Genomic DNA, 23446 nt, shown 5'->3' with positions numbered 1-23446 from the left:
GGATTTGTTAAAGGCAAATCGTGTTTAACTAACTTGATTGAGTTCTTTGATGAAGTAACAGAGAGGGTGGATGAGGGTACTGCAATTGATGTTGTGTGTAGGAACTTTCAAAAGGTGTTTTGATAAAGTACCACATAATAGACTTGGTATCATGCATGGCTACAGAACTAGCTAAAGGACAGAAAACAGAGAGCAGTGGTGAACTGTTGTTTTTCAGACTGGAGGGAAGTGTGCAGTGGCGTCCCCCTGTGGTTGGTGTTGGGACCACTGCTCCTTTTGATATATATTATTGACCTGGGCTTGGGTATACAGGGCATCATTTCAAAGTTTGTAGATGACACAAAACTTGCAAATGTAGTCAACAGTGAGGAGGATAGTAACAGACTTCAGGAGGACACTGACGGACTGGTGAAATGGGCAGACACATGGCAGATTAAATTTAGCGCAGAGAAGTGTGAATTGATTTATTTTGGTAGGAAGAATGAGGAGAGGAAATATAAATTAAATGTTACAATTTAAAAAGGCACAGGAATAGAGGGACCTGGGGGTGTATGTACACAAGTCTTTGAAGTTGAGAAGTCTGTTAGAAAGGCATATGGGATCCTTGGCTTTATAAACAGACACACAGAGTGTGATGAAATATGTCATTCACCAGACTCTGTATTTAACTACATATATTGTATTGCCTGCTCCTGTGTTTGTATTGCCTGCTCCTGTGTTTTACCTTGTATTGTATATAGTGCACCGCCCCCTTTCTCCCCATTGGGTGTGTTGGCTCCGCCCATACCTGGCCCTACTTAAGACAAGCCCAGGCTTGTCTTGCAGCAGAACAACAGAATGCTAGGTGAAGCCACAGGCATCTTTCTTTGCTAATAAAAGCCTTGTTTTATCCAGTTAACTTTGAGCCTTGAAGTTATTGAGGCGCATCAATTTTATTAACAAACTTTCAACGATGGATCAACTTTTGAAACCGGAACGCTTGGATTTGGACCCGCATGCTTCGGATGCATCGGCACGGTTTGGACACTGGTTCCAGTGCTTGGAATTTTTTATGGCCAACTCCGAAGCCGTCACAGCCTCTAAAGCCACCGGAGATGTGAAACTCGGGATCCTGCAGAATCGGGTAAGCCACCGGGTTTTTCCACTCATCCAAGACGCCGCCACCTACCTGGATGCCTGTAACATTCTAAAGGCCCACTATCAGCGGCCTACCAACGAGGTGTACGCCAGGCATCTGCTTGCTACCTGCACACAGCGACCCGGAGAGTCGCTAGAGGACTTTCTAGTCACCCTAAAAGTGCTTGGCAAAGACTGCAAATTCAAAGACGTGAAAGCCACGGTATACACAGACGAGCTTATTCGGGATGCCTTTATCGCAGGCCTTAGCTCTAATTACATCCGGCAGAGACTGCTAGAGAAAACGGGCCTAGATCTGACACAGGCTGTGGACACAGCGTGATCGCTGGATGTGGCTCAGAAGAACTCTGACTCCTACTCTTCAGGCTGCGCGGCCCACGCCGCCTCGTACGCACCAAGGGCGCTGCCATGTTGGAAGACATCTTCCCCGCCCGGTAGCCCAACACCGTCGGAGCCCTGCTCTCCCCCCAGAAGCCCTACGACCGCCGCGACGCATCGGGGCCCCAAATGCTACTTCTGCGGGCAGCCGAAGCACACCAGGAACCTGTGCCCGGCGAAAGGCACCACCTGCTGTAAGTGCGGTAAGAAGGGGCACTTTGGGAAGGTGTGCAGAGGGAACCCCGCAGGCAAACCCGCCACCGCCGCGTGCGCAGCGTGGGAGTGGCCATCTTGGACGCTATCTTGTCCGACCTCGTGGGGTCCGCCATCTCGCGAGCAGACATCGTGGACGCCATCTTACCCGGCCTCGTGTGGCCCACCATCTTGTCCCGATCAGGGCCCTACAGTGGCGTCGACCACAGTGGGCCAGTCCAGACCGCACCCACTATCCAAATCGATGGTGGACATCGAGGTAAACGGGTGCAAGGTTAAATGTTTAATTGACAGCGGGAGCACGGAGAGCTTCATTCACCCTGGTCTGGTACAACGACTCTCTCTAACTATAGTCCCTACTCAGGGCACGATCTCTATGGCCGACAAAACCCAGATATCGACTATTGCGGGTTACTGCGCGGTACGATTGTCCATTAAAGGCACTGTATATAATAATTTTAAACTGTTAATTATGAAGGATTTATGTGTGAGCGTGATCTTGGGCCTGGATTTTCAGTGCCACCACCAAAGCATCACGCTCAATTTCGGTGGGACCCAGCCGCCCCTCACAGTGTGCGGTCTGGCTACCCTGAAGGTAAAGCTGCCTTCGCTATTCGCGAACCTTACCCCTAACTGCCGGCCAATAGCGACCAAAAGCAGGAGGTACAGCTGGGAGGACAGGCGGTTTATCGCGACCGAGGTAGACAGGCTCCTGAGGGAGCGCATTATTGAACGCAGCAACAGCCCGTGGCGCGCCCAAGTGGTGGTGGTGAGGGGTAGCGAGAAGAAGCGGATGGTGATTGACTATAGTCAAACAGTCAACATCTATACCCAACTAGACGCCTACCCGCTACCCCGCATATCCGAGATGGTGAACCAAATCGCTCAATACCGGGTGTTCTCCACTATCGACCTCAAGTCAGCGTACCACCAGCTCCCTATCAGACCAGAGGACCGTTCGTACACCGCCTTCGAGGCAAACGGACGCCTCTACCAGTTCCTCAGAGTCCCCTTTGGGGTGACGAATGGGGTCTCGGTCTTTCAGAGGGAGATGGACCGCATGGTCGATGACCACCACTTGCAGGCAACCTTCCCCTATCTTGACAACGTCACCATCTGCGGCCACAACCAACAGGACCACGACTCAAACCTCGCGAGGTTTCTGAAAACCGCACAAAAACTCAACCTCACTTACAACGAGGACAAGTGCGTTTTCAACACCACGCGCCTCTGCATACTAGGCAGCGTGGTGGAGAATGGGGAAATCGGACCAGACCCCGACCGATTGCGCCCCCTACGGGAGCTGCCCCTGCCCAACACTCCCAAAGCCCTGAAAAGGTGCCTGGGGTTATTCTCGTATTATGCCCAATGGGTCCCTAACTACTCCGATAAAGCCCGCCCCCTCTTGAAAGCATCCTCTTTTCCGCTCTCTGCTGAGGCCCATGCTGCCTTCAAAAGAATTAAGCAGGATATTGAGCGGGCCACGCTACAGGCAGTGGACGAGAACACTCCCTTTCAAGTGGAAAGTGATGCGTCTGACTTTGCCTTGGCGGCCACCCTCAACCAGGCGGGGCGGCCCGTAGCTTTCTTCTCGAGGACCCTCCAGGGGCCCGAGATCAGACACTCCTCCGTGGAAAAGGAGGCCCAAGCCATCGTGGAGGCAGTGCGCCACTGGCGGCACTACCTAGCCGGCAAACGCTTCACCCTACTTACTGACCAGCGGTCGGTAGCGTTTATGTTCAATAATAAACAGAGGGGGAAGATTAAAAATGATAAGATTCTTAGGTGGCGGATCGAGCTCTCCACCTTCGAGTACGACATCATATACCGGCCGGGGGCCCTTAACGAATCCCCCGACGCCCTCTCACGAGGGATGTGTGCCAACGCCACTGGGGATCGGCTACAGACCCTCCACAACGACCTCTGCCACCCAGGGGTCACACGGCTGTTCCACTTCATAAAGTCCCGCAACTTACCCTACTCGATTGAGGAAGTCCGGTCTCTGACCAGGAACTGCCGCACTTGCGCTGAGTGCAAGCCTCGGTTCTACCGCCCTGATAGAGCCCACCTAATCAAAGCTACACGGCCCTTTGAGCGGCTTAGCTTAGATTTCAAGGGCCCCCTCCCGTCCGTCGACCGCAATGTTTACTTCCTGAACATTGTGGACGAATACTCCCGTTTCCCATTCGCCTTCCCCTGCCCAGACATGACCAGCGCCACGGTCATTAAATGCCTCAACAGCCTGTTCGGAATGCCAAGCTATATCCACACGGATAGGGGGGCGTCCTTCATGAGTGAAGAGCTATGCCAGTACATGCTGTCCAAGGGGATTGCCACGAGCCGTACCACCAGCTACAACCCCAGGGGTAACGGTCAGGTGGAGCGAGAGAACGGGACAGTATGGAGGGCAGTCACTCTAACTCTAAGGACCAAGGGCCTCCCTATCTCCCGCTGGCAGGAAGTCCTCCCAGATGTGCTCCACTCAATACGGTCACTATTGTGTACCGCCACTAATGCCACGCCTCATGAGCTAATGTTTGTGTTTCCCCGGAAATCCACCTCAGGCGTATCCATACCGTCATGGCTCTCCACCCCAGGTCCGGTACTTTTGCAGAAGCATGTGAGGGGCCACAAGACGGACCCTCTCATGGAGCCAGTGCACCTGCTCCACGCCAACCCACAATATGCGTATGTCCGGCACGCCGACGGACGGGAGGACACCGTGTCCATAAAAGACCTCGCCCCAGCCGGTAACAACAGCAACAACGACGACTACAACAACAACAGCAACAACGACAACAACCACAACAACTATTACCCACCCACTCCACCCACTATTCTTTCATCACCCCCGGAAGAACACCAGCCAACGGTACCCCCACCACCTACTCCTTCAACAACCCCGGTGGCGCCCCCGGCAGAGACCCAGGAGGTCACCTGGGACACCCAGCCGGCACCCGCGGCACCGCAACCGTTACGTCGGTCACAGAGGACTATCACACCCCCGGACAGACTAAATCTGTAGAAGGGGTGAATGTGATGAAATATGTCATTCATCAGACTCTGTATTTAACTACATATATTGTATTGCCTGCTCCTGTGTTTTACCTTGTATTGTATATAGTGCACCGCCCCCTTTCTCCCCATTGGGTGTGTCGGCTCCGCCCATACCTGGCCCTACTTAAGACAAGCCCAGGCTTGTCTTGCAGCAGAACAGCAGAATGCTAGGTGAAGACACAGGCATCTTTCTTTACTAATAAAAGCCTTGTTTTATCCAGTTAACTTTGAGCCTTGAAGTTATTGAGGCGCATCACAGAGTACAAAAGCAAGGAAGTTATGCTAAACCTTTCTAAAACACTGGTTAGGCCTCAGCTGGAGTACTGTGTCCAACTCTGCGCACCATACTTTGCGAAGGACGTCAAGGCCTTAGAGAAGGTGCAGAGGAGATTTATTAGAGTAGTACCAGGAATGAAAGGCCTCAGTTATGTGGAGAGTCGAGAGAAACTGGGGTTGTCCTCCTCAGATCAGAGAAGGTTCAGGGGAGATTTGATAGAGGTGTTCAAAATCATGAACGGTTTTAATAGAGTAAATAAGAAGCTGCTGTTTCCGGTGGCAGAAGGGTCAGTAACCAGAGGACACAGATTTAAGGTAATTTGCAAAAGAACCAGAGGCGACATGAGGGCACTGCCTGAAAGGGTGCAGGAAGCAGATTCAATAGTAACTTTCAAAAGGGAATTGGATAAATACTTGAAAAGGAAAGAATTGCTGGGCTACGGGGAAAGAGCAGGGGAGTGGGACTAATTGGATTGCTCTTTCGATGAGCCGGCACAAGGACAATGGAAGGAATGGCCCTTCTGTGGTGTCGGATTCTATGATTGTAAAAGAACTTACTGCTGTTTAATGAGTAATATTTTGATCAGGGAAAAAGACCCAGGCAAACGTACGATAAAGACACACGGTAGAAACTCATGTAAATTCATTTAAAAAAGCTACAGGAATATTAGTATTCAACAAAATTCTCCAAAATCTTGGAAGTGTAGTAAACAGTGAGGATGATAGTAATAGACTTCAAGACGACATACAGGCTGGTGGAATGGCCGACACATGGCAGATGAAATTTAACGCGGAAAAGTGGTGATACATTTTGAAAGGATGAGGAGAGGCAATATAAGCTAAATGGTACAATTTTAAAGGGGGTGCAAGAACATTGAGACCTGGGTGTGTTTCTGCACAAATCTTTGAAGGTGGAAGGACTGGTTAATAAAGCATATAGGATCCTAGGTTTTATAAATAGAGGCATAGAGTACAAAAGCCAGGAAGTTATGCTAAACCTATATAAAAAACTAGTTTGGCCCCAGCTGGAGCATTGTGCCCACTTCTAGGCACAACACTTTAGGAAGGACGTGAAGTCTTTGGAGAGGGTACAGAAGAGAATAGATTTCCGAGAATGGTTCTAGGGATGAGGGACTTCAGTTACGTGGATAGACTAGAGTAGCTGGGGTTGTTCTCCTTAGAGCAGAGAAGGTTGAGAGGAGATTTGATAGATGTGTTTAAAATCATGAAGGGTTTAGATAGAGTAAATAAAGAGAAACTGTTTCCAATGGCTGAAGGGTCGATAACTAGAGGGCACAGATTTAAGGTGATTGGCAAAAGAACCAGAGGCAACATGAGGAAAAACTTTTTTACGCAACGAGTGGTTAGGATTTGGAATGCGCTGCCTGATAGGGTGGTGGATACAGATTCAAGAGTAGCCTTCAAAAGGGAATTGGATAAATACTTGAAGGAGAAAAAACTGCATGGATATGGGGAAAGAGCGGGGGAGTGGGACTAACTGGATTGCTCTTCAAAAAAGCCGGCACAGACTAGATGGGCCAAATGGTCTCCTTCTGTGCTGTACTATTCTATTATTCTACGAAAATGACTATAAATATAATTAGCAAAGCAAATTCAAACTGACACATTCATTGAAATCAATAGAATAGAAATTGGATGGGTTCTATAATGGGTGAGCAATCCGCTCTGCTAAATTACTGTTCATGTGGTGAAGTTGAAAATCTAAGCCATTGAGTCTGCAGGCGACAAAGGCATGAATACAGGTTTCAGCAGCACATGGGCTGAGATAGGGGCACAGGTTGAAAATATTATGGTGGTGGAAATAAGCTATCTTTGTGAGGAAGAAGATATGGAGTGGGACACTCAGTTTGGGATTGAATAGGATGTTGAGGTTGCAGACAGTCTGGTTTATGCCAACAGTGGGCGAGAAGAGGATAGAGTTAATGGCAAGGGTTACAGAATTTGTGCCAATGATTAAAGATAATGGGGGCTAAATTCGGTTGATTTGAGAGCGCTAATGGGGCGCAAATCAACTAGCGCTTGGGTGCGGCGCTGCTAACGCCTCCCACAAAATTCAACTGTGCGCAGCACCCCGCTCATGCCCCGGCTGTAATATTGAGTGGCGCCCCCCGACTTACCGCCGGACGCTATGTCCGACGGGGTCAGGGAGGCCTACCTGCGGCTGGGACGGCACTAGTTAAAGGGGAGGTGGCGGGCGGCCATTTTTGTTGCTGGCCGCCTGCCAGCACCTGCCCCGTTTGCTGTCCCTGGCCCCCGTGAAGCCCCCTTGGGGTGCCGGCTGCTTTCCGTGAGCTTGGAACTCAAGAGCTGGGCAACGGGATGTGCTGTGCCAGGCCCCTCACCTTTAATAAGGGGAGGAAGGCCCTAGTACCGCGGTGCGACGTGCACATAGCGCCACGTTTTGGCTTGCAGCGCCCCAAGAGGGACGCGGGGCATTTCCAGTAGAACCCCATCTCCCTCTCGGGACGCTACCTGGGAAAATCGGCCGCAGGGGCGCTAACTTTTTCGGGTTGCTAAAATTAGTGCCCTGGCGAAGGTAGCACCCCAAAGGGGGCGCAACCAAATTTTTACCCCAATGACTTCAGTATTCCCAGTGCTTAGCTAAAGGAAATTGAAATTCATCCAAGACTGGATTTCAGATGGACAGGTTGATAGAGCAGGTAGTGGAAGGGTTGGGAAAGGTGGGGGAGGGGTAGAGCTTGGTGTCACCAACACACATATAGAAGCTGTCCCTGTGTCTGCAGATGATGCTGTCAAGCGCAGCATGTACATGAAGAAGACGAAGGGACCACAGATCGATCCTTGAGGGACTTGAAAGATGATGGTGCAAAAGTGGGAAGGTACGTGATTGGTGGAGTTGCTCTGGATATGATTGGGAAAGTATGAGTGGAACAATGTGAGTACAGTCCCATCAAGCTGGACAACAGAAGAGAGGCATTGGAGGAGTATGTTGTGATCAAATGTGTCAAAGGCTGCAAATAAGTCGAGCAGTATGAGGAACAATGCAGCACAGTCACAGTCAGAAAGAATGTTGCTCTTCACTTTGGTTAGGGCCTATCAGTGCTGCGACTGGGGAAGAAAACTGACTGGAGGGATTGAAATAGGGGGCAATAGGAGATATGGGCATCGACCTGGGAGGTGACAGTATATTCCAGGATCTTGGAGAAGAATGGAAGCAAGCAGCAGAGGAAGCTGAACAGATCAGCATCGATATTAACCCCCCCCCCGCGACGGGTGGGGGTGTGGTTAAACTGTCAAGTGCACGAAATGCGACCTTAACCCGCCATTCACGCATCCGTTGACTTTTTTACAGTGACGGGATTCATAGCGCCCGAGTGGCCCCCCGTGGAGAGGTGGGACACTTCATTAACCTATTTGAATTGGGCTCCCACAGTGCAGTTGGGTGCCCGATTTAAAATTCACTGCTGCTGCTGCTGCGCAGGTTTCCCAGGGCCCGACAGCGAAAGGGAGGTGGGAGCTGTCGGCTCCCCAAAATAAGTGCTTTCTCCAGCACTCCTTGTGGGACAGGAGGAGCAGGAGTGCTCCCCCCTACCCCTCAAGGAACCTTCGGCCTCACCCCTCCTGATCGCCATCCTTCGTCCCTGCTAAATGCCGGGGACCATCCCAAAGGGTCCCTGGCTGTGGTCTCCTGACACTCGTCTTCCCTCCCAGTCACCAGCCAATGGCCGGGCAAGAAACACATCAAAAAACGACAATGAGGTCATTAAATTCGGCATGACCTCCACATCCCCGACCTGTCCGGGTTCTTCAGCCATTTTCAGCCTCCCCTACACCCTCCCTGTAAATATTGGGGCCCTGAACTCCATTTTAGTGACAAAGAAATTAATGAGCTCCGAGCACTTGCTTGTGGTGATAGTCGGGGCGGTTGTTCAGGGTGAGAGGTTTAAGGAGTCAGTTGGCAGTAGCAAAAATGCTACTACCAACAGGTTAGCGTTTTCCTCCAGGATGATCTTAAAGTAGTGGATGGTTTTGGTAGAGCTTCCAGTAGTTGCCAGCCATATCTGATGGCGGATGGCTAAGCCAGTTATGTGTCAGAGGGGGGAGAAATTGGGTATAGCCCCATTTGGGGCGCCAGCGTCACCAGGGCGCTAAAAGTAGCACCCCGGAAGCATTCGCGGCCGCCCGCCGGAAATTGAGTGGTAGCGCCCCAAAGGGAAGCGCGGCGCTACTGGAGGCGCCCCGCATCCCTCTTGGGGCGCTGCAACTGAATATCGTGGCGCAGTGTGCCGCAGCGCCACACGCTGCGGCACGTCGCGCTGTGGTATTGCAGGCCTTCCTCCCCTTCTTAAAGGGGAGGGGCCTTGTGCAGCGCTATCTGAGGCTCAGCTGGGCCCCCGAGGATCGGGAGTGTAGGCAAAAGAGCCCGGCACCGAAGAGAAGTGCCGGGCTCTTGGAACGCAGCCGGCACTCCGGGGGGGCGGGTTCAGGAGGCCGGGGACGGGAGCGCAGGCAGGTGCTGGCAGGCGGCCAACAACAAAAATGGCTGCCCCGCACCTCTCCTTTAATTTGCGCCTCCCCGGCTGCAGGTAGGCCCCCCGAACCGGTCGGACATAGCGTCCGGCGGTAAATCGGGGGCGCTGCCAAATATCACGGCCAGGGCGTCAGCAGGGCTCTGCACACACCAATGACGTCTCCCCCGAAATGCTTAAGTTTGCACCTCTTCCATTTGAGGGAGCGAATTGTCAATATTTACATAAGAATATAAGAAGTAAGAGCAGGAGTAGGCCATACAGCCCCTCGAGCCTGCTCCGCCATTCAATAAGATCATGGTTGATCATCGAACTCAACTCCACTTTCCCGCCCGATCTCCATATCCCTTGATTCCCCTAGAGTCCAAAAATCTATCTATCTCAGCCTTGAATATACTCAAAGACTCAGTATTCACAGCCCTCTGAGGCAGAGAATTCCAAAGATTCACAACCCTCTGAGTGAAGAAATGCCTCCTCATCTCAGTCTTAAATGGCCTACCCTTTATCCTGAGACTGTGACCCTTAGTTCTAGACACTCCAGCCAGGGGAAACAACCTCTCAGCTACCCTGTCAATCCCCTTCAGAATCTTGTATGTTTCAATGAGATCACCTCTCATTCTTCTAAACTCCAGAGAGTATAGGCCCATTCTACACACTCTCTCATCATAGGACAGCCCTCTCATCCCAGGAATCAATCGAGTGAACCTTCATTGCACCGCCTCCAGGCAAGTATATCCTTCCTTAGATAAGGAGACCCGAACTGTGCACAGTACTCCAGGTGTGGTCTCACCAAGGCCCTGTACAATTGTAGCAAGACTTCCTTACTCTTATACTCCAAACCCCTTGCAATAAAGGCCAACATGCCATTTGCCTTCCTTATTGCTTACTCCATCTGCCACCTTACTGCCCACTCACTTAGTCTATCTATATCCCTTTGCAGACTCTGTGTTCTCCTCACAGCTTTCTGTCCCACCTAGCTTTGTATCATCAACAAACTTGATACATTACACTCGTTCCCTTCATCTAGGTCATTAATATAGATTGTAAATAGCTGAGGCCCCAACACTGATCCTTGCGGCACCCCACTAGCTACAGCCTGCCAACCTGAAAAAGATCCATTTATCCCTACTCTGTTTTCTGTCCGTTAACCAATCCTCTATCCATGCTACTTTATAACACCCAACCCCATGAGCCCTAATCTTGTGTAATAACCTTTTATGTGGCACCTTATCGAATGCCTTTTGGAAATCCAAATATACTACATCCACTGGTTCCCCTTTATTTACCCTGCTAGTTACATCCTCAAAAAAATCTAATACATTTGTCAAACATGATTTCCCTTTCCTAAAACCATGTTGACTCTGCCTAATCATGTTATGATTTTCTAAGTGACTTGATACCACTTCCTTAACAATGGATTCCAGCAATTTCCCGACAACTAATAATAAAGGGTTGAAGTAGGAATTTGGTGATGTCAAAGTACCTGACAGGGAAGAGATGAGAGCTGGTCTGGCTGGGTGAGAAGGGAAGAGCATCAAAGTCCGGGATGTGCAGACAACAGAACAATTTACCAGTTCTGGGGTAAGCCCTGATACCTTTTTTAAAAAATTAACTTTATTTTCAAGTACAATAGATTGCAATGCTTTTAACTGACCAATATAGTTAACTGACACAACATTGTTAGTGGACTGCTGTGTTTCTGGTAGTATTATTAACACAGGAGGTATCTTGTACTGAAAGAAGATATGAATGAGATTCAAACTTATACAAGTCAATGATGTAAGGAGTGCACATAATTCAGATCTGCACTTTATATATAATATATGCTTTGTATTAATACATGTATTTAAACAAAGAATGTCTTACCTGAAGCACACTTGCCATCTCTTTCCATCCAATATTTTAGTAGTGCTTGGCTCTGGTCCACCAATGAATTTGGGTTTTCAATTCTGATCTGATGGATCTGTTCCTCACTGAAGTCCAGTTCCCTGGCCAGCTCTGACAAAAACAGCAGATTAATTTACAAATAATATTCACAGATTGCACTTGGGCTTCTTTTCTCTGCACTGAATCACATCAAAAGTAATTCAGGTTTCAGTTTATAGAAAGACTCATTATAATTTCTCCATCAGTCAAGGTATCTGAGATATTGAACATGAGGTATTCAACATGAGATGCTCAACATGAGGTATTCAACACTGTAGAAATAATTGTATGGCTTAACGCTCCTTGCTCAAAGCTTCGCTTGCTAGGAACTGATATTGAAAATTTAGGCATGCCATGATCTTCAGTCCATGGAAAATCCTATGAGGCCTGCTGACCTGGCCCAAATTTCCTGATCATGGTCATAATTGTTCTCAATGATTCAGGATTATGACATAATTGTAAGCTTATCAAGATATTATTTCCAGTTGATTCCAGGGAAATTCTCTGTCCAGTGCATATCATAAAGGTTCACAGGAGATTTGACTTAATTTCTTATTTAGTATTTAGAGATAGACTTTATTAAATAAAAATATGGTGGAAAGGAATCTTCACAAAATTATTATTTACTGTCCTTAAAGGACTATTTACTTTCCTTAAAGAATATTTTGGGACTATCCAGAGGTAGCACTTGGAACCTGTGGTTAGTACAATGCTAATTAGTAAAGGTAAACATATTCAGGGGCTGCTCCAACTTTGACCAAGATTCCACCTCACATTTTCACATATCACTTTCCAACCCTTCACAATTTGGGATATCTTGGTTCTTCCTGGGGTATCAGCTCCATCGATCTTATCTATCCTCCAGCACCTCAAGATAGATTTTCTACCCATTGACAATGAATGGGTGATAAACATAACCCCTTTTTACAAAATGAGTGCCCACAAGAGAGGAGAACAAAGAGGAATTAATCCAGTGGTTGTAAAGGAAAAGCTAAAGGTAAACCATGAGGATTAATGCTCCTGTTTCTAATGGACCATGATGATGATTGAGAGATTAATGGGGAACAATAAACTGGAGAAAGCAGAGCTAGGGAATCGGATGGAGAGAAACTGATGTTCTGAATATAATTTATTGTGGTTTGAATTGTAATTAATTAAATTTTCTATTAAAGTGTAGCATTTAATAGTTTATTAGAGGAATTATGAATAAAAGTTAATGGGGTGGAAATTCCGCTGGGGTGCTCTTGATCTCCGACTGTAACATCAGTGGGAGACCGGCAGAATTCCCAGAAAAATGGCTTAAGTTGCTGTTTACGCCATTTCTCCAGGGGTTCTGCCGATTTCCCAGTAATTCATGATGAAAGATTGGGAGAACCCCTGTGGAAATTCAGGACCAAATGTTTCTTTTAAAAATTACTCACACTAAGGAATAACCCTTGGGCTAATAGTAAGTATTGGGTGCATTGAGTTGGAGCTGCCAGTGGTAATTAGATTAATAAGAGGCATGCAACAAACCCTTGTTAAATTTGCCACTGATAGTTTTTAAACAATATTTAAGTACTACCTGTTCTAATCTTGCCCTTCCTTCATATGAATTATTCTGTCTTGAATGGGAATTATTGAGGACAATGGCATGAGAGATTAATTATTACAGGTAGACTATCCTTTATCCGCACTTCCGAAAACCGAAAACCTCTAAAAACCGAAAGTTTTTTCGTGGAGCTAAGTCGTGCGCACGACATGACCCGAGTGGCGCCAAACATGACAGGAGTGGTCCGGGAGCTCTGCCTTTCCCTGTGAGCAGGGCAGAGGGTCACAGAGTTCCCTCCTGGGTAGGAGATTGCAGGCCGAACCGGGCCGTGTGAAGGAGGTACCGGGAGAGTGAACCCAACAATACAGCGGCCCGTCCGATAGTCTTTTCTTCCCCCCCCCCCTCCCCCCGACCTGATTTGCGGGCCAACTTAGTGTAGGAGTCAGCCGATATCCGGCTTTCCCACAACTGGCGACGGCAGTCGAGCCCCAGACCCCCGCTAAGTCAAGGAAATCAGATACGGAGCAGGGGGAGCCGGAAACCTCGATCTAACGGCAGAAATCAGCAGCCGTTTTGTTAGGTTTTTTTTCTTCCCCTAGCATTTTTTTTCTTCCCCTAGCATTTTTTTAAACAGTCAGGCTGTGGAAAGAGTCTCTGTAGCTTAGCAACAGCTTCAGAGACGCTTCCAAGGCAGGGCCCGAGTGTTTACAAGCTGTTGCTAAGCAACAGTGTTTGTTGTCAAAACCTTCTGAAATCCAAAAAATTCCGAAAACCGAAACACAGCTGGTCCCAAGGTTTTCGGATAAAGGATAGTCTACCTGTATTGGAAGAGATATCATTGATCAAGGAAATGTCAATGCTCAGACCATTGCAACTATATATTTTACTAATTCTCCCACTATGCTAGGCTCACTATTTCTTCTAAGACAGTTCTCCTCCTTCCCATGGTGTCGTCAGTGTTTATATGGAAATATTCCAAAATCAAATCACTAAAACTGTACACAGAACAAAGGAGTGTTAATCAGAATTCTTTGTAATAGCTGCATTTAAAAAGGGATACAAATTATGACATGCTTCTTTAAAGAACAGCTGAAGACAGTTACAGGCTATAATACAATCTCAGGGCTCAAGTGATGGGCACAAACCACGTATATGTGGTTTAAGTAGGTATCTCAACCCTGCACCCCTCCTCCCCCCTCCCCCCACTCCACACCACCAACTGTATTTTGCACCTTGCAAGCCACTGGTAACATTCAGCACCATTTTTGAAAATAACAGCCATTGAGCACTGCATACCTGATACACAAACATAAGAATTAGGAGCAGGAGAAGGCCATACGGCCCCTAGAGCCTGCTCCGCCATTCAATAAGATCAGGGCTGATCTTCCAACTCAACTCCACTTTCCCGCCTGATCTCCACATCCATTGATTCCCCTAGAGTCCAAAAATCTATCTATCACAGCCTTGAATATACTCAGCATCCACAGCCCTCTGGGGCAGAGAATTCCAAAGATTCACAACCCTCTGAGTGAAGAAATTCCTCCTCATCTCAGTCTTAAATGGCTGACCCCTTATCCTGAGACTATGTCCCCTAGTTCTAGACACTCCAGCCAGGGCAAATACCCTCTCAGCATCTACCATGTTAATCCGCCTCAGAATCTTACATGTTTCAATGAGATCACCTCTTATTCTTCTAAACACCAGAGAGTATAGGCCCAATTTACTCAATCTTTCCTCATAGGACAACTATCTCATTCCCAGAATCAATCTAGTGAGCCTTCGCTGCATCACCTCTAAGGCATGTAGGTCCTTTCTCAGATAAGGAGACCAAAACTGTGCACCAAAGCCCTGTATAATTGTAGCAACAGTTCCTTACTCATGTACTCCAACCCCCTTGCAATAAAGGCCAACATGCCATTTGACTTCCTAATTGCTTGCTGTATCTGCATGCTGTCTGTGTTTACTGTATGAGGACGCCTAAATTTCTCTGAACACCAACATTTTAATAGTTTTTCAACGTAAAAAAATATTCTGGGCTAGAAATTCAGTGTATTTGTGTCTCTCGTTAGTGCCAACGACTTTTCACCCGGGTGTGGCGCCACTAATGATTCCCGCTAAATTCAGCGGGAGTTTAGCGGCAGCGGTAACTGGTAGCGCCCCACTCCGCTGGCGATGATGACGTCATCACCGTGCGCAGCGCTCCGCTTTCGCCCCGCCTGCAAAATTGGCACGCGCCCCCTGAATCTGCGCCAGGCGATGATAGCGACCAATTCAGGGGGTGGGAACGGAGTGGCAGGAGGCTTGTGGGGTGGTAAGTAAAGGGGAGGTGGTGGACGGGGAAAAAAATTGTCCAACTTACTTGTTGCGGCCTGTTGCTTCTTTGAACGTGGGGTCTGTGCCGCAATCCGGCAGGTCGGCACTCCTCTTGAGTGCCGGGCTGCTAGCATGGCACCCCGCTACCCGGTGGCCCAGGTAGGGCCCCGCAGGGTTGTGTGCTTGGGCCCTCCCCTTTAATGAGGGGAAGAGCCCTTCCATGCGGCAGTGCTATGTGGCCCAGTGCGTAGCGCTGCAGAACACACCGCCCCGATATTCGGGGTTAGCGCTCTAAGAAAGAAGTGGAGCGTTTGAATTAGCACTCCACTTCCCTCTTGGGGTGCTAAAACTGAATTTTGCGGTCGCCGGCGCTAATTAGCACCGGGCGCTAAAGTTAGCGCCCAAGCGATGTTAGCACCCCAAAATGGACGATACCAAATTTTTCCCCCTCTTTTTTTCTATTCTTCCTACCAAAGTGATTTCCCCACATTATACCCCATCTGCCACCTTATTGCCACTCACTTAACCTGTCTATATCCCTTTGCAGGCTCTTTGTGTCCTCTTCACAGCTTACTTTCCTACCTAGCTTTGTATCGTCAGCAAAACTAGATACATTGCACTCAGTCCCTTCATCTAAGTCATTAAATATCTGAGGCCCAAGCACTGATCCTTGCGGCACCCCACTAGTTACAGCCTGCCAACCAGAAAATGACCCATTGATCCCTACTCTCTGTTTTCTGTCCGTTAACCAATCCTCTATCCATGCTAATATATTACCCCAACCCCATGAGCCTTTATGTTGCATAGCAACCTTTTATATAGCACCTTATTGAATGCCTTTTGGAAATCCCCTTTACCTACCCTGCTAGTTACATCCTCACGATACCTCGTTCCAAAAACCATGTTGACTCTGCCTAATCATATTATGATTTTCTAAGTGCCCTGTTACCAATTCCTTAATAATGGATTCCTGCATTTTCCCGATGACTGATGTCAGGCTAACTGGCCTGTAATTCCGTTTTCTCTCTTCCCTCCTTTCTTGAATAGCGGGGTTACATTTGCTACCTTCCAATCCACTGGGACTGTTCTAGAATCTAGGGAATTTTGAAATATCACAACCAATGCATCCACTATCTCTATAGCTACCTCTTTTAGAACCCTAGGATGTAGGCCATCAGGTCCAGGGGATTTGTCCGCTTTTGGTCCCATTAGTTTCTCAAGTACTTTTTCTCTACTGATCTTAGTTACTTTAAGTTCCTTGCTCTCATTAGCCCCTTGGTTCCCCACTATTTTTGGTATGCTTTTTGTGTCTTTGATTGTGAAGACAGATACAAAATATTTCTTTAAAGTCTCTGCCATTTGCTTATTCCCCATTATAATTTCTCCTGTCTCAGCCTCTAAGGGACCAACGCTTACCTTTGCTACTCTCTTCCTTTTTACATACTTGTAGAAACTCTTACATTCTGTTTTTATATTTATTGCTAGTTTACTCTCATTCTATTTTCTCCCTTTCTATCAATGTTTTGTTCATCCTTTGCTGGTTTCTAAAGCTCTTCCAATCCTCAGGCTTACTGCTATCCTTCACAACATTATAAGCCTCTTTTAATTATGCTTAAACTATCCTTAACTTCTTTAGTTAGCTATAGGTGGATCACTTTTCCCATGGAGTTTTTATTTCCCAATGGAATGTATATTCATTGAGAATTTTGGAATATTTCTTTAAATGTTTGCCACTGCCTTTCTACCATCATACCTTTTAATCTAATTTCCTAATCTACCTTAGCAAACTCGCCCCTCATACCTCATAACTTTATTTAAGTTTAAGATTCTAGTTTTGGATTTAAATATTTCACTCTCAAACGCAACGTGAAATTCTATCATATTATGATCACTCTTACCCAGAGGATCCTTTAATGTGAGATTACTAATTAACCCTGTCTCATTACACAATACAAGACCTTAAATAGTCTGTTCCCTGGTTGGTTCCACGACGTATTATTCTAGGAAACTGTCTCAAATGCATTGCATGAACTCATCCTCCAGACTACCTTTGCCACTTTTATTTGCCCAGTCAATATGAAGTTTAAAGTCCCCCATGATTATTGCATTAGCTTTGTTACAAGCTCCTATTATTTCTTGACTAATACTCTGTACAATGGTATAGCTACTGTTAAGGGGCCTGTAAACTACTCCCACCAGTATTTTCTGCCCCGTTATTTTTTATCTCCACCCATACTGATTCTACTTCCTGATCTTCCGAGCCAAGATCCATTCTCACTACTGTCCTTATGTCATCCTTTATTATCAGGGCTACCCCCGCCGCTCCCCCTCCACCACCTCACCTTTTCCATTCTGCCTGTCTTTTCGAGACATCAAGTACCCTGGAATATTTAGTTCCCAACCTTGGTCACCTTACAACCACGTCTCTGTAATGGCTATTAGATCAAATCCATTTATCTCTATTTGTGCCATTAATTCATCTATCTTGTTAAGAATGCTTTGTGCATTCCGATAAAGAGCCTTTAATTTTAACTTTTTACCATTATTCCCTGCTTTGACCTTATTCGCTGATGCACTATTACCATTAAACTCTCTGTCCCTTCCTGTCACACTCTGCTTATCTTTACCCAAATCACTACACTGCTCCATTGCCTTGACATTTCTCTGTAGATTTCCAAACTTCCCCTCAGCTGACCTCTCTCCCACCCCTTTTAAGTTTAAAGCCCCATCTCCAGCCCTAGTTATTCGATTCGCAAGGACACTGGTCCCAGCCCCTTTTAAGTGGAGCCTATCCCAACGGAACAGCTCCCTCTTTCCCCAGTACTAGTGCCGGTGCCCCATGAATCAAAACCCCTTCCTCCCACACCACTCTTTAATTTAAAACCACAGAAGAAGATAAGTCAAAAATGGTGATGTTGGCATTTGTGTTTGGAGTGCTAATGCAGTGTGTTGCTGCTCCACTGAACGGCGTACTGAGTGAAGTTGCTGGGATAACCACTATTCCCGATACAGTGAACTCTCAATCTCAGCTGTGCCAATATGCGACGACACAGAGATGAACCCAGACATTTTCTCACAAGGGGTGGATCAACCAGCTTAACACATTTTTCTGCGACTCCTCATGAGCATTAACAGACGGCATAGACAGAGGCTGAGGATCAAATCAAATCAACCTCCTGCCCTGTCAGCTGCATAATGGTGCGTGAAGTGGGGAAACCAAAGCAGGAAGGGAAGAAAAGACAAGAACAAGCAAAAATTAAAAAATCCATTATTTGTTCTTACTTCAACTGCCAGACCAAACTTTTAATTAAAGGCACTGTTCAGAAATTAGGGCACAAAGTTACTGAGTTATGAGTTTTACCTGTCCAGCTGAATCCGAGGTGGTCAGCAATAAGGTAGAGCCTTTGCTCAGCTCTTTCAGAGTCCTCCTGTGCATCCACAGCTTAAGTTAAAAAAAACAGCAACAGCTTGTATATAACAATTATGGTAAAACAGGAACACCATGCCAAAGAAGACAATCCTATTAATATTGTTAACAAGGTGTAATACCAAATGAAGTCTTTCCCCTTAAGTACAGTTGGAAAGCTGAATAACATTGACAAGCCAGTTTGGAGTGAAGGATTACAAAACTCACGCTTGACTGAAAAGAAGAATTCGGAGCAAATTCCTTAATTTTGAAAAGAAAAGCTTGGATGAAAGTACAGAGTAGATTTCGCAATTTGGATTGGGGAGTTTCCCCACCCCTTGAGATTATGCCAACTCTCCATTTTAGAAGGGAACTTCCAATTTCTAAAAAAACACACCAGTCCTTTAAGATAACTGACCCCCTCCTGAGTCATGTTCTAATTCTGCTACTCTGTCCCCAGTAGAATACACATCAAATTCCAGCAGCCTTCCACTAATGTTGGAAGCATAAGACGGGAATCTTTTGCTTAAGACATTTGAATTTAGTTTTACTTAAATTTGCCCATTAAATTAAAAAGAAATGTGAACATTCAAATGATCAGCCAGGGAACATTGGCCCCCACAGAAATAATCTGATAAATTGGATGGCACCAGATACCTATCGAGAACAAAGCACCCAAGTAACATTATATACACCACTGTATCGTGAAGCTATTGTAAGGCCACCAGACATTTGGTGTGCATAAAATTCAGGTATAACTTTCATGGTGTGAATTGTGTATTAGTGTCCTTATTAAATTTAGAAATATTTTTCACATAACTTTTCAAGGAAAGTGAATCATCTTTTAATATACTAAGTCTCCCACATGAGAAATGTACCAATAAAACAACACATGGAAGATCCTGTGCTCTGGAGGCAGTGTGGAGAAGATCTACGAGGTTGGTTTCCAGTGTTGAAGGCTTGAGTTATGAGGAAAGATTGAAGAAACTTTAAAAGGAGGCATCTGAGAAGTGATCTTATAGGGATATATAAGATACTTTAAAAAAATGGAAAAGGTAAATCTGGAAAATTAATTTAAATTAAGTTTTAGGAGTATGGCAAGAGGACACTGTTTTGAAGAAAGGTCTACATCTGAAATGCTAACTTGACTACTTTCTCCACAGATGCTGGCTGACCTGCTGTGTTTCCAGCATTGTTTTGGATTTCCAGCATTTGGCTTTTTATTGTTTGCATCTTGCTTGCTTTATAAAGGCAGATGGAAGTTGATGTCATCCCTAAACTGACCAAAACCCAAACTTAGTTTGTGTACTGTAAATCAGCAAACTTCTGTATGCCAAACCAGTGCTGGCAGAGACCAGGCTACCTGTGGTAAACATTTCATTACTAATTCAGGCACATACTAGCAGACATCAGTGGACTTGTGACTGAATGGCCTAGAAATTCAGTTAAGGCCCGCCAGCAGGCTAACGCCCAAAAGTTAGCGCTGCGCGCGGAGCCACTTGCGCCCGCCGGAAATTCAGTTTCAGCGCCCCAACTCGAAGGCGGCCGCTATTCAAGGGTTTCGGCGCCCCCACTTGGGGCGCTGAAACTGAATATCGGCGCGCTAGGTGCCGCAGCGCCACCCGCTGCAGAGCGGCAGGCTGCAGTACTGCAGGCCTCCTCCTTCTCTTAAGGGGGAGGTGCCTGCAACAGCGAGATCGCCGCTGGATTGTGCCGGCAAATGAGCCCGGCACCACGGAGAAGTGCCGGGCTCGCGGAAAGCAGCCGGCAATGCCGCGGGGGGGGGGTGTGGAGGAGGCCGGGGAAGGAGGTGCAGGCAGGCAGCCGCCGAAAAAGCGGCCGGCCGCACCTCCACCTTAAAGCGCCCCAGTAGCGCAGCAGTACGGCCCCGTTTTTCAATCGCTGTTTGCGGCCGCTGCAGAAGAGGCGGCCGCAACTAAATATGGGGTTTGGGCCGGAAGCGGGGCGCAACCGGGGCACTGCGCACACCGATGACGTCATCGGTGTCGGCGCAGCGCTACCGGCTACCGCCGCCATTACCGCAGCGCTGAATATCAGCGCACCCTCTTACACTGGCGCAGAAACCCTATTTGGCCGGTAACTGGGCGCAAAGCCCACTGAATTTCTAGGCCAATCTCTCTTAATTGTTCTACCAGCTGAACCATTCCTAATTCCTTAGTTTCAGTGAATCCATTAAGAAAATGATATTGCTTGTGCCTGCACATGCATACACATTCAAACTGTAGACATAACACGCAGTGTGCATGTATGTATATTAGAAATGAATACGATAATCTAAGATGCAGAAATATAAACAGTGCAGCTTCACTCAGCCCACCTTTGTGGATCTGAATACTCAGGGAGTGAACCTCCGTGAGGAAATTCCCACTCATCCGCCACAGAAACCTCGGAACAACTGCATAAATGCCATTTCTGCCGTTACTCCGGGGTTTCCATGGCTCTTCCGCTGAAGTTACAGCAGACGGCTGGGAGAACTCCCGTGACAATTCACCTTCTAAGTGTGAATCTCAGCCTCAACATGATAAGCAGGTGCTCATAGTTACATGTGCTGCAGAGTTCTAGCCAGGAAACTCAGAACACAATTTTATATTATAAAACAGCTTACCAAAGGCGCTACTTTACTGTGAAATGTAAATTAAACATTTTGGCCTAGAAATTGGGTATAGCCCCGCTTGAGGCGTTAGAACTGGCGATGCGCTAAGTTTATAGCCAGACGAGAGCTATCCGCGCCTGATGCGATATTGGGTTGCATCGCCCCCAAAGGGGATTCAGGCGCTAAATCAGCCGTTGCACGGTGCTCTTAAGGCGCAAAAGGTCAGGCGCTACTCAATTTCGACGTGGACGGGCGCAGCGCAGGTGAACTCAATTACGGCAAAGCACGAGACCTGCAGGCGCCGGCCGGCTCTTAAAGGGGTGGGTCAGTCAGATTGAGCTTCAACACCCAACGCCCTGTAGGCCTCAGATTCGGCGCTCGCCCTTGTCTGGCGGTACAAAGTTCATCATTATGGAGAAGGTTAGGCAGAGAGCAGAGCGCTTCAGCACTGAGGCTCTGGACCAATTGGTGGCTGCAGTTGAACACCGTCGACAGGTGCTGTACCCGGATAATGGCAAGAGGCCAAATCAGAAGGCTTACCGACGATCTTGGAGGGAGGTTGCTGTGAGGGTCAACTCCAGCAGCATGGCGACCAGGATCCCTGTTCAGTGCAGGAAGAAATTCAACGACCTCACATGGATCGTTAGGGTGAGTGATGGTTTACCAAACTTGTGCTTCCCTCCATCTGCAGCTGACTTCGGGCACCCTGCTGCAATGATGCGCCACTGGCCATCTGTCAGTATGCACCCATGGCCCTTTCTGGGCAGACACATGGACAGATGTCTCAAGGCCTCATGTAAGGGCTCTTGCACAATGGGGGGCATGCGATGATGTCTCAAGGCCTCATCTAAGGGCTCTTGCACAATGGGGGGCATGCGATGATGTCTCAAGGCCTCATGTAACAGAACCTCCCCTTCTTTCCCCTGCAGTCGAAGATGGCGCAGATTAGAAAAGAACAGCGTCGAACCGGTGGCGGACCTGCACAAGTGGTCACTCTGACGGATCTGGAGGAGAGAGTGCACCAGATACTTGGAGGACGTCTGTCTGGTCCAGTGACCACTGCATCTGCCGACCCCATTACTGACAGCGAGGGTAAGACTCTCACCTTTTCCACCTGTTGCCTTCCACTTGGTCCCCCCGCCAGCATGCATCCTCAGTGTGCAGCCATGTCAGAGCCATGCCGCAATCTGGCATGCCTTTCAGCAAACCTGTCCTTTTGCTAAAGCCACTCTTCCACCTCCCACTTTCAGATGAAGCAGCACCAACTCGGGCTCAACGCGCTGAAGCTGCCAGTGCCAGTGCCACCGGAGGCGAGGACCAGGAGGAATCCGGACCAGCCGTTGCAGAATCCGGGGAGCTGAGACATCTGCAGACTGGGGATAGTAGTCCCCTGGAGGGGAGGGGGGGTGGCTCTGAGGATGAACCAGTTGCCGGACCAAGCGGCATGGAGCAACGCAGGGGGGATAGGCAAGTTCGGCCACTGTCTCCCCGCAGGGCAAGGCAGGTCATCATGACTGCTGCACAGAGTGCAGATGAGGTCCGGCGCCTGGCAGAGATGAGCAAACAGGCCCGGGTCAGACACACGGAGCTGATGGCTGCAATGGAGAAGATGCCTGAGTCAATAGATTCATTGGCTAGGAGTATGTTGGACTTCGGGGCAACAATGGAGAGGACTCTGCTGGGCTTTGGCGCAACAATGGAGAGGTCTCTCCAGGTGTTTGGGGAAACAATGGACAGGTCTATCCAGGGCTTCGGGGCCACAATGGACAGGACTATCCAGGGCTTCGGCCCAACAATGGAGAGGACTGTCCACGGCTTTGAGTCGGCAATGGAAAGGACTGTTCAGGGCTTCGGACAATCCCTGGAAAGGTCTGTGCAGGGCTTGTCCGAGGCAGTGGAGTGGTCGGCTCCTGCCTTGTCCGAAGCCATGGGAAGAACTGTCCAGGCCTTCTCCGAAGCACTGGCACCTGGCACACAGGTCCTCACTGTTGCCACGCATTCACTTGCTGGGCTCCTCCACAGCCAGATTGACGCAACGCGATCTTTCACTGTAGCCACCCTCTCTGCATCAGATAGGATCACCC

General features: G+C 47.9%; 1 protein-coding gene across 33 annotated transcripts in view; it reads right to left on the bottom strand.

The window, feature by feature from the left end:
* The window catches only part of ank2b (ankyrin 2b, neuronal), a 1120520-nt gene that overhangs the window by 49441 nt on the left and 1047633 nt on the right, over positions 1 to 23446 (bottom strand). For all 33 annotated transcript variants that reach the window (XM_085962266.1, XM_085962253.1, XM_085962237.1 and 30 more), the window contains 2 exons: positions 18704 to 18784; positions 11439 to 11570 (listed from right to left, as the gene is read on the bottom strand). In XM_085962266.1, coding sequence (XP_085818392.1) covers positions 11439 to 11570; positions 18704 to 18784 — 213 coding nt within the window. The remainder of the gene's footprint in view (positions 1 to 11438; positions 11571 to 18703; positions 18785 to 23446) is intronic.

The sequence above is a fragment of the Somniosus microcephalus genome, chromosome 2 (genome assembly GCF_052327205.1).
Source record: "Somniosus microcephalus isolate GS21.2 chromosome 2, FLI_Smic_1.0, whole genome shotgun sequence".
NCBI classification, from domain to species: Eukaryota; Metazoa; Chordata; class Chondrichthyes; order Squaliformes; family Somniosidae; genus Somniosus; species Somniosus microcephalus.
Note: the sequence above shows the minus strand (reverse complement) of the source record. Positions and strands in the feature narration are given on the sequence as shown.